At 38.0% G+C, this 12,891-nt stretch overlaps 1 protein-coding gene across 2 annotated transcripts; it reads left to right on the plus strand.

Moving 5' to 3' along the window:
- Positions 1 to 989: 989 nt before the first annotated feature.
- On the plus strand, positions 990 to 12,366 carry Etaa1 (ETAA1 activator of ATR kinase). Of its 2 annotated transcripts, XM_048352633.1 has the most exons (6): positions 990 to 1,883; positions 3,170 to 3,298; positions 3,550 to 3,626; positions 7,505 to 7,617; positions 7,816 to 9,722; positions 11,266 to 12,366. In XM_048352633.1, exons 1-6 carry the CDS (start codon positions 1,679 to 1,681, stop codon positions 11,370 to 11,372), a joined length of 2,538 nt encoding a protein of 845 aa, XP_048208590.1. In that variant the 5' UTR covers positions 990 to 1,678; the 3' UTR covers positions 11,373 to 12,366. The 2 variants fall into 2 exon arrangements, with proteins under 2 accessions (XP_048208590.1, XP_048208591.1); XM_048352634.1 differs by lacking the exon at positions 990 to 1,883 and having other exon boundaries at positions 3,170 to 3,293.
- The last annotated feature ends 525 nt before the right edge of the window (positions 12,367 to 12,891 follow it).

Below are 12,891 nucleotides of genomic sequence, written 5' to 3' on the forward strand. Positions count from 1 at the left end.
ATTAATTGGACATTTATGTCTGTCTGATATGGAACCATGATCCTCAATTCTCAGCCTCCTGAGTAGCTAGGATTACAGGCATGAGCCACTGGTACCCAACTTAGTTTTAATTTTTTTAATTAAAAAAAACAGCCTTATTAGTATTATCTAGCCCAAAGGAGAGGAAGGATAATCGAAACATTCACAATGAAGTAGAGCAGTAAAGGGCTGGTATCCCAACAGAGCCATCTGCAGACACTGTAGCTGAAAGTTTGGTTGCTCCGGTTTCAAGGCACTCAGTATCAACACATGTTGATTCCAGTGGTATGCAATCTATCTGCCCCATTCTGCTGCTTCTTTCTGTTCTGAATCCAGTATGCTCATTATTGTTTCTGGCCCTTCTTGGTTTTGCACACACAGCAAATTCTTAGTTCATATCTTCAAGAATGATGATTTGGCTCCTAAAGCCAAGTGCCCACTTCCAGTCCAATCAGTTCTTCCTGTGCAAGATCACCTATCTAGATTGTGTTACTAGACAGCAGAGGCTCTTCATAAAGCAGTTATTCTGTTAAAATTTAGAATAGATACTAGTAAGACTTTTTTTTTTTTTTTTTTTTGCCAGTCCTGGCACTTGGACTCAGGGCCTGAGCACTGTCCCTGGCTTCTTTTTGCTCAAGGCTAGAACTCTGCCACTTGAGCCACAGCGCCACTTCTGGCCGTTTTCTATATATGTGGTGCTGAGGAATCGAACCCAGGGCTTCATGTATACGGGGCAAGCACTCTTGCCACTAGACCATATTCCAGGCCACAATAGTAAGACTTTTTGAAAGAAAATTCTCTCCTACTTCTGTACCTTGTTCATGTGGAGCTGGAACTCTGTAAACATAAATATGATCATATAGTTATATTTTGGTGTTTTGTTTGCTTGAAACAGACAGCCATTGAACCAGTAGCCAGTACCATTGTAATGTGAATAAAGGAGGCCAAGGCTTGAAGAGAATCTCCTTAGTCATACTCCACACCAAACCTTTGGATTAATCACCACCTTCAAGTTCACTTATCATTTACATTTGTATTATAAATGTCTTAGTTGGGCTTACGAAAAAGTTTTAGCCATATTTCCTATCTCATATGCTATTATAAAACATTTTATGTGTGTTACTATCCTATTGGAACACAACGGATGTGGGAATATTGACTCTGTACCCATTAATTTGTTCATTTAGTAAGTTTTCCTACATAGGTAGAATGCTTATATGAATAAACCATATCATGTACGAAGAATTACTTTGTTCCCCTCATAACGCATACCTCAAAGTCCACAATCTGAATGAAAGGAATGTGTGACTTCAGCTGCAAATTCAGTAAAGATCCGCTGTTGTTGAGCGTCCCTTTCTCCTCACGTGACTCTAGCCAAGGGCCGGACCACCACGCCCACAAATCTTTCTAACCCTAGACTGACTTCAGACTGCTTCTGGGATAGTTGGGTCTCGGGGGCGGAAGAGAGAGAGCCCAGGCCTCGCCAGTCCCGCCTCTTATCCGAAAGCAGCCAATCAGCAGCAGCCTCTTGTGCGCGCGCCCTAACCGGCCAAGATGGCGGCGTCCGTTGGCGCCTAGTCCCGTTTGTACTGTTCCTATTTTACTTCTGCTGTGGCAAAAATATGATCGGAACGGCCGGTGCAGGGTGGACATCGGAAGGATGAGTCGACGGCGGAAATATGGGGACAGCCCCTCCCCCAAGAACACGCCTCGCAAAACGGTGGCGGCCGAAGACGGCAGCTGGGTGGCGGAGCCGCGGCAGCGGCGCCTGAGATCGTCCCGGGGCTCGGGGCTCGGCCCGGCGGGAGCCGCACCGCCCGGGTATCCGGCAGCCGCCGCTCGCTGCGGCCCGAGCCAGGCCGAGGGTGAGGCGAGGGCCGCGGTTGCCCAGGCCCGGCGCTGCCGCCGACAGCCCGGGCATGCGCCGCAGAGTCGGGGGGCGGCGGGAAGGGTGGGAGCCTGTGCGCCCCCCCGTAGCCCCAGCGTGATCCCCACGCCGGTCCCCTAGCGCCTCAGCGCCCCCCAGGTCTGAGTGCTGCCCGGCCAGGCTTCCGCCTGTGGCCGCGGTGGGCGACTTGCGTAGGGTCGGGGAACGCGATGGATTGTAGGCGCCGCCCCGCACACCGGTGGTTGAGCGGTGCCCGGCGAAGGGAGCCACTCCCCCACCCAAGGGTGGCCTGGGGCTCTGGTTGTTCCCGATGGCTTGTTTTTGTCCTGGCTTGCTGCGGTATGGTGGCTGAGGTAAACGGGACGCTGGAACTTGTTTCCTCAGTGTGGCCCCGCCCCCTCCCGGGAAACCGGAAGTGCCTGGGGGTCCCCTCCCGGAGTGGGGAACTCAGGCACCTGCCAGTCTCTTTAAGTGTGTGGTAGTCCACTTAAACTATTAAGAACAAAACTCATAGGCGGAAAAAAGGCGTTTTCCTAGCGTGTGTGGCCCTTGTTACATGCTTTTAATTTACACCCATAAAGCAAACTTGGGGTTTACTCATACATATGTTTACACACACGTGTGTGTATATGTATATGTGCTTCTAGACAAAAACTTAAACAGGAAACAGATCACTAACTTCTTTTGGAAGTAGTGTAGGTTAGATTGGGTTAGTGAAAGGAGGCTAAAAGATCTTTATCAGGGCTGTTAGGATACAGTATTTCTGGAATGTATTCATAAGTGATAAGTGGTTATGTTGTTTCTTATATTAATCGTGCTACCGAATTGTCTACATATGCTTTCTATTTACAGTGATAAGGTTAAGGCACTGTTTTTGTTTGTGTGTGTGTGTGTGTTTTTTAAACCGGTCCTGGGGCTTGAACTCAGGTCCTGAGCACTTTCCCTGGCTTCTTTTTGCTCAAGGCTAGCACTTCACCACTTGAGCCACAGCACCACTTTCGGCTTTTTTCGATATATGTGTTACTGAGGAATTGAACCCAGGGCTTCATATAGGAGATGAGCACTTTACCACTAGGCCATATTCCCAGCCCCACACTTTTTTTTTTCCAATGTGAAACAAGCATTCAGTTATGGTTACTTTTCTTCAGGAGAAGGAAAGCGTTGGCCTATAAAGTAATCTAGTCTAAGCTCTTACTTGGTGTTGGAGTATTATGTAGTCGTGTTTTCTAATGCAGTGATTGTTATTTTTATCATTTTATATAGAGAGGTATGAAACGCCAAGGGGATCGTTGAAAGTGGATATATTACCCTGTACCATCAGTTCTCCAAATGATCCAGATGGACAGACCGATATCTTTTGGGATCAGAATTCGCCATTGACAAAACAGTTAGGTAATTTGTTATTAACAGTTTTATGTGCATACCTATTTGATACATGATTAAGATTTAACTACAAGATTTCAGTTGAATAACTTCAGGAACTTTTTACAGCTGATCTTTTGAGTATTATTTTATCTCTGATAATAAATGTGATGTCAATGCATAATTGCCTGAGTTCCACTAATTAATATCATTTTCTAGAAAGTGACATAATGTAAATATGAGGGTATTTGGAATTTATAGAAATGTCTTTCCTTCTTTAGGTAAAGGAAGAAGAAAACAGATTTACGTCACAGATAGTGATGAGATTTCACATATTGTTAATCGTATTGCTCCTCAGGTAAATGTCACTAGTTTTATAGTTTATTTAAAAACAGTAAAAATATTGTGTGAAATACTTGTGCTGTTCATGTATATAAAACAGTTATGTTTTGCCTTGAATAATTCTCTTTTCAAAAAATGGGACAATAGAGCTGACTTACCGTTTCTGTTTCTGAAGAGCATGTTTTCAGAAAAGGAACTTTATATAAAACTGGCACTAGAATCATCCCTCAATATACATGTGAAATTGATTCCAGAACCCCCATGGATATTAAAATCTGAAGATACTGAAACCCCCTGTATGATTTTTGCATATAACCTGTGCATATCCTCCCATACTCGTTATTTATTTATTATTTTGCAGCATTAGAGATCAAACCCAGGTGTCACACATGCTCGCCAAGTGCTATACCAGTAAGGTATATTTACGTTAGTCCTGCCCATATGCTTCAAGACATGCACATTGCTTATGCGTAATACAGTGTCAGTAGTTATTATGTTGTACTGGTTAGAGAATACTGACAAAGTTTGTACATGTTGTGTACAGACTTGAATGATTCTGAGTATTTTCAGTCTGGTTGGTTGAATCCATTGATGTGCAGCATGCAGATACAGCATCATGTTTATATACTTTTTTATGCATGTGTTTTAGGGTGTTTTTTTCAGTCATTTTTTGATAGAACGTAAAGCTTATTTTTGTCTTTAATGTTATATATGTATGAATTGTTAACACGTGGTATTTTTAGCTTGCTAAATAATAGTAACAATACTTTTGTCATGAATTTGTTGTGTACTAACAATATATAGTTCAGCTTTTCCTTGTTGAAAGTGCTATTCTTAATACTCACTGACTTACAAAGTCACCAAGAAACATATTAAAACAAGAAAGAGCCTTGGATTTAGATATAGTCTTCATAGCTTCACTGTTGAGAGACCCTACGCAAGTCACTTAACTCTTAAACCTCAGTTCATTCAGCCAAACTATTGTCTTATTGTTTTCATGGTATTGATGTGAAGATTAAATTAGAGTAAAAACATCATAAGGTTAATATGACAGTGTATTTGCTGTAATAGAACCATCTTCAAAAGACTACACTTTTCATACTGCTTGAATTTAAGATAGCAAGATAAGTTTGTCACTTAACATAAACGAATCCAATAACTAATATTTATCATATGAAGCCTGTCACTCTTAAGCGTGAGCTCAATGCATGAAACTGTGCTGAGCTTTTCTTTCTTTTTTTCTTTTTTCCTTATTTAAAAATATATAATAGTTCATCCGATTTTTGCTTAAGTGTATGCTCTGAAGAAAGTGTGGGGATTTCCTTTATTTGTCCTTGGGATAGTTACTGTATGGTGACCATAAACAGGATGGCACTGTTATGAGAAATTACAATATCCAGGTAGAGAAGACGGGAATAAAATGTTTCTTAGCTATATAATATCTAAGAATTACAACATGCACAGCCCAAACAACTCTCTTGCTGCTAGCTTTACATCCCATGTTTGACATGTCATAAACATTCATTTTATGTACACTTCATTAGTTAAGTAGCATTTGTGATATACTGCTTACTCCATAAGCTAACAGTAGATCTTCATTAATTGTGGGTTTCACGTGAAAGAAGCATAATAAAATATGTTTGGGCAGGCCAACCTAAATAGTGATTTAAAGATAGATGGTTAAGTAAATTGTTGGATCTTTTACCTACAAATAATAGTTCACATGAAGAAATGGCAACAGTACCCAAGCTGTGACTTGTGTAGAATGTTAAAAGGAAAAAAAGATCAAATTAGTTGTTTGTTAAGGTCATCAAATACAAAGATGTTAACAATGATGGGAAAAATCCTTTATGCAAATTAAATTAGATATACTATATGAGTAGCTTTTCTTTGCATTGTTTCCTTAGTATCCAAGAATATAAAAAAAGACATGTGCCACATTTTAGGTGCCTCAGACCTACTGATATCAGTACAAATCAGGGTATGGTTTCTAGAACTTAAAGCCCTCCCAGCACTTCAGTTTGGGTTTTTTTCTGACCTGATGTTGTCTATTTTATTCCAGAAATGTAAACAGCAGGGATAGTACATAGCCCTGTCCTTAATTAGCACATTGTTTATTTTGAGAAACATTCGCAATGGGGCATCATGGGTATATGAGGTATAATGACATGTAATGTAGTTCAGCAGTGAAAAAAGGAAGGAAAAACAAACTGCTTGAATGAAAAAAAGAAATTACTTGTTTGTAAATATTACCTTCAGCTGAGCACTTTTACTCCATGTAAATCTTTGGCAGTAGTATGGTCTTTACTTGTTTATTTGGTAATGAGTTTGAACTTAGCCTCATACTTGCTAGGATGCCCCTCTATCAGCTAGGATGCCCCTCTATCAGCCACTCTGCCACTATTTGTGTTAGTTACCTTTGATATAGGGTCTTGGCTTTTCAAGAAAGAAAGAAAGGAAGGAAGGAAAGAAGGAAGGAAGGAAGAAAGAAAGAGAAAGAAAGAAAGAAAGAAAGAAAGAAAGAAAAGAAAAGAAAGAAATGAGGGAAGGGAGGGAAAGGAAGGGAAGGAAGGAAGAAATTTTATTGTCTTTGCGGGCCATGATCTTCCCATTTGTGCTTGCTGGGATGGCAGAGTCTCACCATAACACTTATTTGCTTTTCCTGTATCTGGGATGACAGTCCCACGCATTTGTACTTTTTCCTGAGCTAGCTTTCAACATGAATTCTCCAGATCTTTGCTTCTTCAGTAGCTAGAATTACAGGCATGAGCCATTATGCCTGGGCCTACAAGCTTTTTTGTTCTCAGAATGACAAATATTTGTGTTGTTTATTTTTAGGTGAGAACTATACTTAAATCATTGAGTTCCCCCTTCAAAGATGGGATTAAAAAAAACCCTGCAAATTCATTTTAGACAGTCTATCATATCACTGCAGCAACAGCTTTTTATGGATTGTTACTTGTTTCAGATGATATATATCTCCCCACCCCCACTCCCCCCACCCCCGTCCTCGGTATGCTCTTTAGGTCTCTGAAAACTGAATGGATTTTACTTAAAGGTGAGAGAAATCCGTTCAGTAGTTAATATTTTCCTTAATTCTGGATTGTTGTGGAAACACAAAGGAAAATACGGAGTCCAAAAGTGAAATTACTGATTTTATTGAATATGTTGAGAAGCCAAAGTCATCAAGTGAGCCTTAAGGAAACTGCTTGTTGATTCATTGCAGATTTTGAAGTACCAAGTTAGAGGGGTACTTTTCACCTAGGCCATCTAGTAGAAAAACATAAAAAGCATTTTCTTTATGTCCAGCACAGTATTAGATTTTAAAAAAACCTGTATTGTGACAAACGAAACAAGTCATTTTTCTTTGGTAAAATTTTTCCTTAATATGCATATAGTATTAAATATACATTTTGTGAATAATTTATTGTTTGTTTGTTTTTTGACAGTCCTGGGGTTTGGACTCTGGGTCTGGGCTCTCTCCCTTAGCTTCCTTTTGCACGCACAAGGCTAGAGCTTTACAACTTGAGCCACAGAGCCATTTTTTTTTTTTCTGAGTAGTTTACTGGAGAATTTCATGGACTTTCCTGCCCTGTCTGGCTTCAAAATATGATCCTCATATCTGAGCCTCCTGAGTAGCTAGGATTACAGGACTGGGCCACTGTCACTTGGCTGAATAATTTCATTTTGAAACCTTCATTTTGAATATTTTTTCCCTGAAACTAAAATGGATCTTCTAACCACTTACCAGTGTTTTTTTTAATATCTCATTGTTTTTGAGTATATTGACTAATTGTCATCAGAACTATTGCTCTAGGAAAATGATTCACAGTAGTTTTAATTTTCTTATTTTGCTTTTGAATCTGAGTACTTCTTTTCTTCTCTCTTCCAAAGGATGAAAAACCAACAACAGACTCCATGCTGGATGTGTGGATTGGTGAAACTGCTATTCCTTGTACTCCTTGTGTAGCAAAAGAAAAATCAAGAAGAAAAATCAGCTGCACGAAGTGAGTTTAGGCCTTTCATCATTTCTGAGTTTCAATGAAGCAAATATTTTAATAATAATGTTTTGAGTTTTTGTAAATACATCAAAATAATTAGTAAAATTTTCTTTGCTTTGCCATGTAAACTTTAGAGTTAGAATAATTGTGTTAATGTAGTCTTAGAACATTTCTTAGTTACAAATTTTACATATTGTTTAATAGGTTAAGAACAAAAAATCGAGAAAAAGAACTTATGAAATTAGCCAAACAATTTGACAAAAATATGGAAGAGCTAGATGTGATTCAAGAGCAAAGCAAAAAGAATCATGATTTTATCCAGCCAGCTTCTGAAATGGAGATGTTATATAAATGTGAAAATCATATGAAGTCATTATGTGATACAATTCCCAAAGCAGATACTGCCGTAATAAAGAAGACAGTGAATGGAAACACCAGGATAACTGTGGAAAATGATCAGAACAGCAGTCAGAAACCATTTGACCAAAATGCTGAAGCAGCCTTAAATGCCATTTTTGATGGTTCTACTCAGAAATGTAGTGGGCAGCTGAGCCAACATCTGACAGATGCTCTTGTGAACAACAGTGTTACTTGTGGAAAGCAAGATGCTTTGAGAGAAGAAGAAATCATTACTAATGAAACTCTGGTGAAAGAAAAACTGTTAAATAAAATCCCAGTGTCACTTATTTCTAACATAGATAGTCCCAAAATGACAAAGTCATGTGTGACTCCCTCTTCTGAGGATCCAAAAATTTCTAATAAACACATTGACACATTTACTGCTAGTGATTTTGAGGATGATTGGGAAAGTTTACTGGGTAATGAACCATTTGCTATGCAAAATGTTGAGATGCTTGAACTCTTCCCTTCTAAAACTGCCCAGATTACAGATCCCAAGGGAATTTGTACCTTTATTAGTAAAAATGATAAAACTATGGCGAGACAGAATATAAATCTGGATACCAGGTTAAAAGATTCAAAATTATTACAAAACTTTCCTTCAAAGACACCTAACACAGAACTAACAGATTCTGGAGAAAATAGATTTTTACCAAATCCAAACAATCAAGACAGAATTCAAGATTGTGTAGTTACATCTAATCTGAGAAAACTGAAAGAACAGAGAGATACTAATTTCTCTTCTAATGGACATGCTTCTGAAAAGAAGTCTGCTTCGAACACAAGATACCTTAGTGAAAAAGGACCGATTGATTCTTTCTGCTCCACAACTTTGAATAATGAAACTAATATTAGTCACTCAAATCAGACTAATGCATCATCAAAGTTGAGTTCTTTCTTTGATGATTGGAATGATCCATCTCTTGCCAATGAACTTATTAAAACATGTCATCAATTAGAAACTACCTGGGAAGCAGATGATGTGGACGATGATTTGTTATATCAAGCATGCAATGATATTGAAAGACTAAGTCAGCAACAAGAAATAATAAAGGACAGCAAGATGTCTGAAAGTATTAAAATCAATAATAGTTCCAAACACGGTGCCAGAAACATGTGTATTACATATAAACCAGGCAATCATTTTGTGCAATCAAAACAATTGGGCAGTGTGTCAGTGCATACATCTTTGGTGAATAATTTGCAAATAAATAAATCAATGAAAATGGAGAAAAGGGAAATATGTGTAAATTCTCCACGTTTATTGAATGCTACAAGCCTGACTAAGTCCTCTAAGAACCTAAGCAATTATGAGAACAATAATCTGTGTGGCTCTTGGGGTAACAGTGATACTCCAATACAAGTGAATAGTTCCAAATCAGGTCATCCAGAAAGTTCAACTTTGAATGTAAATTCAGATCATCCGAGGATAGAAATTTCTACTAATAAATGGAGCACTGAGCAGCTATCTCATTGGACCACAACAGATGAAGCTTATAACAAACCTGTGAGGTCAACAAAGTTTACATTTACAAAGAAGAAAAACTCTCAGATTCCTTCTCAATTTAATCAAAATTATATAGCACAAAATATGTCTGCTACCAAAACTACACAGAGTTTAGAGAAAAGGAAAACTGTCAGCTCATTACTTGGAGAGCCTGATTGGCAGCAGACGTTGGAACTTTCTGGATCTTTGAAACATTCTCCTGGAGGTATGTATGAATTAATTTTCTTCGAAATATATCATCTCAGAATTGAATAAAACTTGTTGATGTTCTTGTGTAGCGTAAGGTAAAAACTATTCTGTGTTGTTTATCTAGAATTCTTAAAGTGATTTTTGCCAAATAATTAGCCATAGTATGCAGTTAGTGCCTTATTTTTTTCAAAAAACTATATTCGATTTTTTTTCCAGCCAGTGGAATGAAGTATTCTTTAAATGTTTGTTGAATGGTTTATGAGTTATTTCCTGGAAAATTATACTTTTAGATGTGTGTATTGAAGTATTTGATTTTAATATTGTATGTGTTTACTTAATCTTTTTTTTTTTTTTTTTTGGCCAGTCCTGGGCCTTGGACTCAGGGCCTGAGCACTGTCCCTGGCTTCTTCCCACTCAAGGCTAGCACTCTGCCACTTGAGCCACAGCGCCGCTTCTGGCCGTTTTCTGTATATGTGGTGCTGGGGAATCGAACCTAGGGCCTCGTGTATCCGAGGCAGGCATTCTTGCCACTAGGCTATATCCCCAGCCCTACTTAATCTTTTTAAACAATAATTTTTTCCTAACTTCAAAGGCTTTACAAGGATACAATTGAATATGCCCATCTAAGTGTCCAGTGCTTCTTGATCAGTCACCTTCCATTATTCCCCATCCTATTTCCCTCACTATGTTTTGCCCCTGTTCCCTTTCTCACTCATCTAACCCCCGCTAATAGCCCCATTTCAGCTTTCTGATAATTCACTTTGTTAAACCATCCATTTTTTAAAACTTCAGTAATCTTCAACCTACTTTCAGTGAATAGACAAACACATAGTTTTTTTGCTTTTTGGTTTTTGGCTTTTGGGTGTTTTTTTGTTGTTTTTTTGTTGTTATTTTGCCAGTTCTGGGGCTTGAACTCAGGGCCTGGGCACTGTCCCTGGCTTCTTTTAGCACTCTGTCACTTGATCCACAGTGCCACTTCCAACTTTTTCTATATATGTGATGCTGAGGAATCAAACCCAGGGCTTCATGTATATATACGAGGCGAGCACTTTTACCACTAGGCCATATTCCCAGCCCCAAACACATAGTTTTTAACAAAATGGATTTTTCACTTTTGTGCCAGTCTTAGGGCTTGAACTTGGGGCCTTGAGCTCTTGCTTAGCTTTTTTGCTCAAGACTGGCACTCTGCCACTTGAGCCGTGCCTTCGCTTCCGGCTTTTTGCTGATTAATCAGTGATTAGAATCTCTCAAATTTATCTGCCCAGGCTGGCTTTGAACCTTAGGTCTCCCCTTCCCTACTAGCTAGAAATAGGCTTGAGTCACAAATTCCCAATAAAATTGAATTTTATCATATAAAAAATGCTTATGAAATAGTAACCCGTGGGGGGTGGGGGGTGGGCAGTATGAGAGTTTGCCCTTGGAGCATTATGTCTGTATGTATGAACTTGGATTCTTAACATTTACTCACTCTGTGATTCAGTACCCAAACCAATCTGGCAAATCAGGGTAAGAGTATATCGGCTACAAAATTAATACATGTCTTTATTTTTAATTTTTAGAGGAAGAGGAGAAAAATAGAAAGTATTCTCCTGAGGAAATTCAGAGGAAAAGACAAGAAGCACTGGGTCGGAGAATGGCCAAGTCACAGGCATCATCTGTAAATTGAGCTCCCACTTAATTTCTTTAATGGGATATTGATTGGAAGACTTTTGTTGATAACTATCTATGATAGGAAACACATTTTTTTTTGGATTTCTCTATGAGAAATTTAATGCTGACTTTATTAAGTTTGGACTTTACATTATTATTTAATAAATCAGTATTTACAATGAAAATGAAACCTGAATTTCTTGGAGATTTATATATGAAAGCAGTTACATGTAAGTTTTGGAAATTCATACAAATGTACAATTATGTGCTGAGATTATACAGAGGAGAGTATTTTAAAATATGGTTTGCAAAGGATCATCAAAAAATAGATAATCTGCTTAATTTTCTGCTTTAATTTTTCCCAGTATAAAACCTCAACAACTTAGTTGAAGAAAGACTATTTTTATAGTTTTATTTTCAGTAACTGTTACTATGGTTTTTGTATGTTACTAAATTTTAAATAAATATTTTTCATGTTTCTAGGAAAGTTTTTGGCAAGAAATTAAGAACTTAAGTTTATTTGTAAGAAAACTAATATTTTCAATTCCTAGTCAGAAAATTTGAGTTTTAATTTCTAAAATATACTGTTTTTGAAAACTTTCCACTGGGTTTAGGGAAAACACTGATGTAAAATATGTAGTTTAGAAAAGGAAGATACAATGTAAGATTTAGAAGTAGTGGATTAGCTATATAGTAGAACCATTAACATTTAGAATTGGCAGAAACCTCGGGATATTATCTGAACCAATTTCTGAATTGTGTGGGTGAGAACATATCTTGATACTTTTTAAAGTAAAGTGCAAGTTAAAGCTGTACTTGTATTAGAATAATGTTTCTGAACACCTAGATCATTAAACTATTTGCTTCTAAATATTAGTGCATAAAATAATTTGATGGAATATTAATTATTTTATAGAAAAAATATAAAACCACATTAAGACCTATTGGACATTTGCTCATTATTTCTTGTTTTATTTAAAGGATTAGTATTTCCAGGATTCAGGATGAGAGTCTCTATAGTTTTTTTTGTTGTTTGTTTGTTTGTTTGTTTGTTTGGCCAGTCTTGGGGCTTGGACTCAGGGCCTGAGCACTGTCCCTGGCTTCTTTTTGCTCAAGGCTAGCAATCTGCCACTTGAGTCACAGCACCACTTCTGGCCGTTTTCTGTATATGTGGTGCTGGGGAATTGAATCCAGGGCCCCATGTATACAAGGCAAGCACTCTTGCCACTAGGCCATGTCCCCAGCCCACTCTTTATAGTTTTTCTGTAACTGCAGTTTTCCCTTCAATTAATTATCTTTGTTTCCCCAAACTCTTTTTTCATTCTTGCCTGTTTAAAATTTGAGGAAGGCATAAGTAAGTATTCTGTATTCTTTGTAAATGGCTTAGAGAACTATATGAAACACTGTGGAATGATATTTGCTATTATTCAGATATCTTAGACTGTGATAATAAGATTGTTTTGCCCATTAGGCATATGTATTATGAAAATCATATTTTCATATGCACAGAAGAGGAACAGATTTAGGTAACCTAT

This window comes from Perognathus longimembris, chromosome 8 (genome assembly GCF_023159225.1).
Source record: "Perognathus longimembris pacificus isolate PPM17 chromosome 8, ASM2315922v1, whole genome shotgun sequence".
Lineage (NCBI taxonomy): Eukaryota > Metazoa > Chordata > Mammalia > Rodentia > Heteromyidae > Perognathus > Perognathus longimembris.

What these genes read in the sequence shown, in the direction of transcription:
- Etaa1 (XM_048352633.1), top strand. Translation starts at nt 1,679, where the DNA reads ATGAGTCGACGGCGGAAATATGGGGACAGCCCCTCCCCCAAGAACACG. An exon ending in AGAAAAATCAGCTGCACGAA is followed by an intron (nt 7,618 to 7,815) that starts GTGAGTTTAGGC and finishes ATTGTTTAATAG; the next exon opens with GTTAAGAACAAAAAATCGAG. An exon ending in TTTGAAACATTCTCCTGGAG is followed by an intron (nt 9,723 to 11,265) that starts GTATGTATGAAT and finishes TTTAATTTTTAG; the next exon opens with AGGAAGAGGAGAAAAATAGA.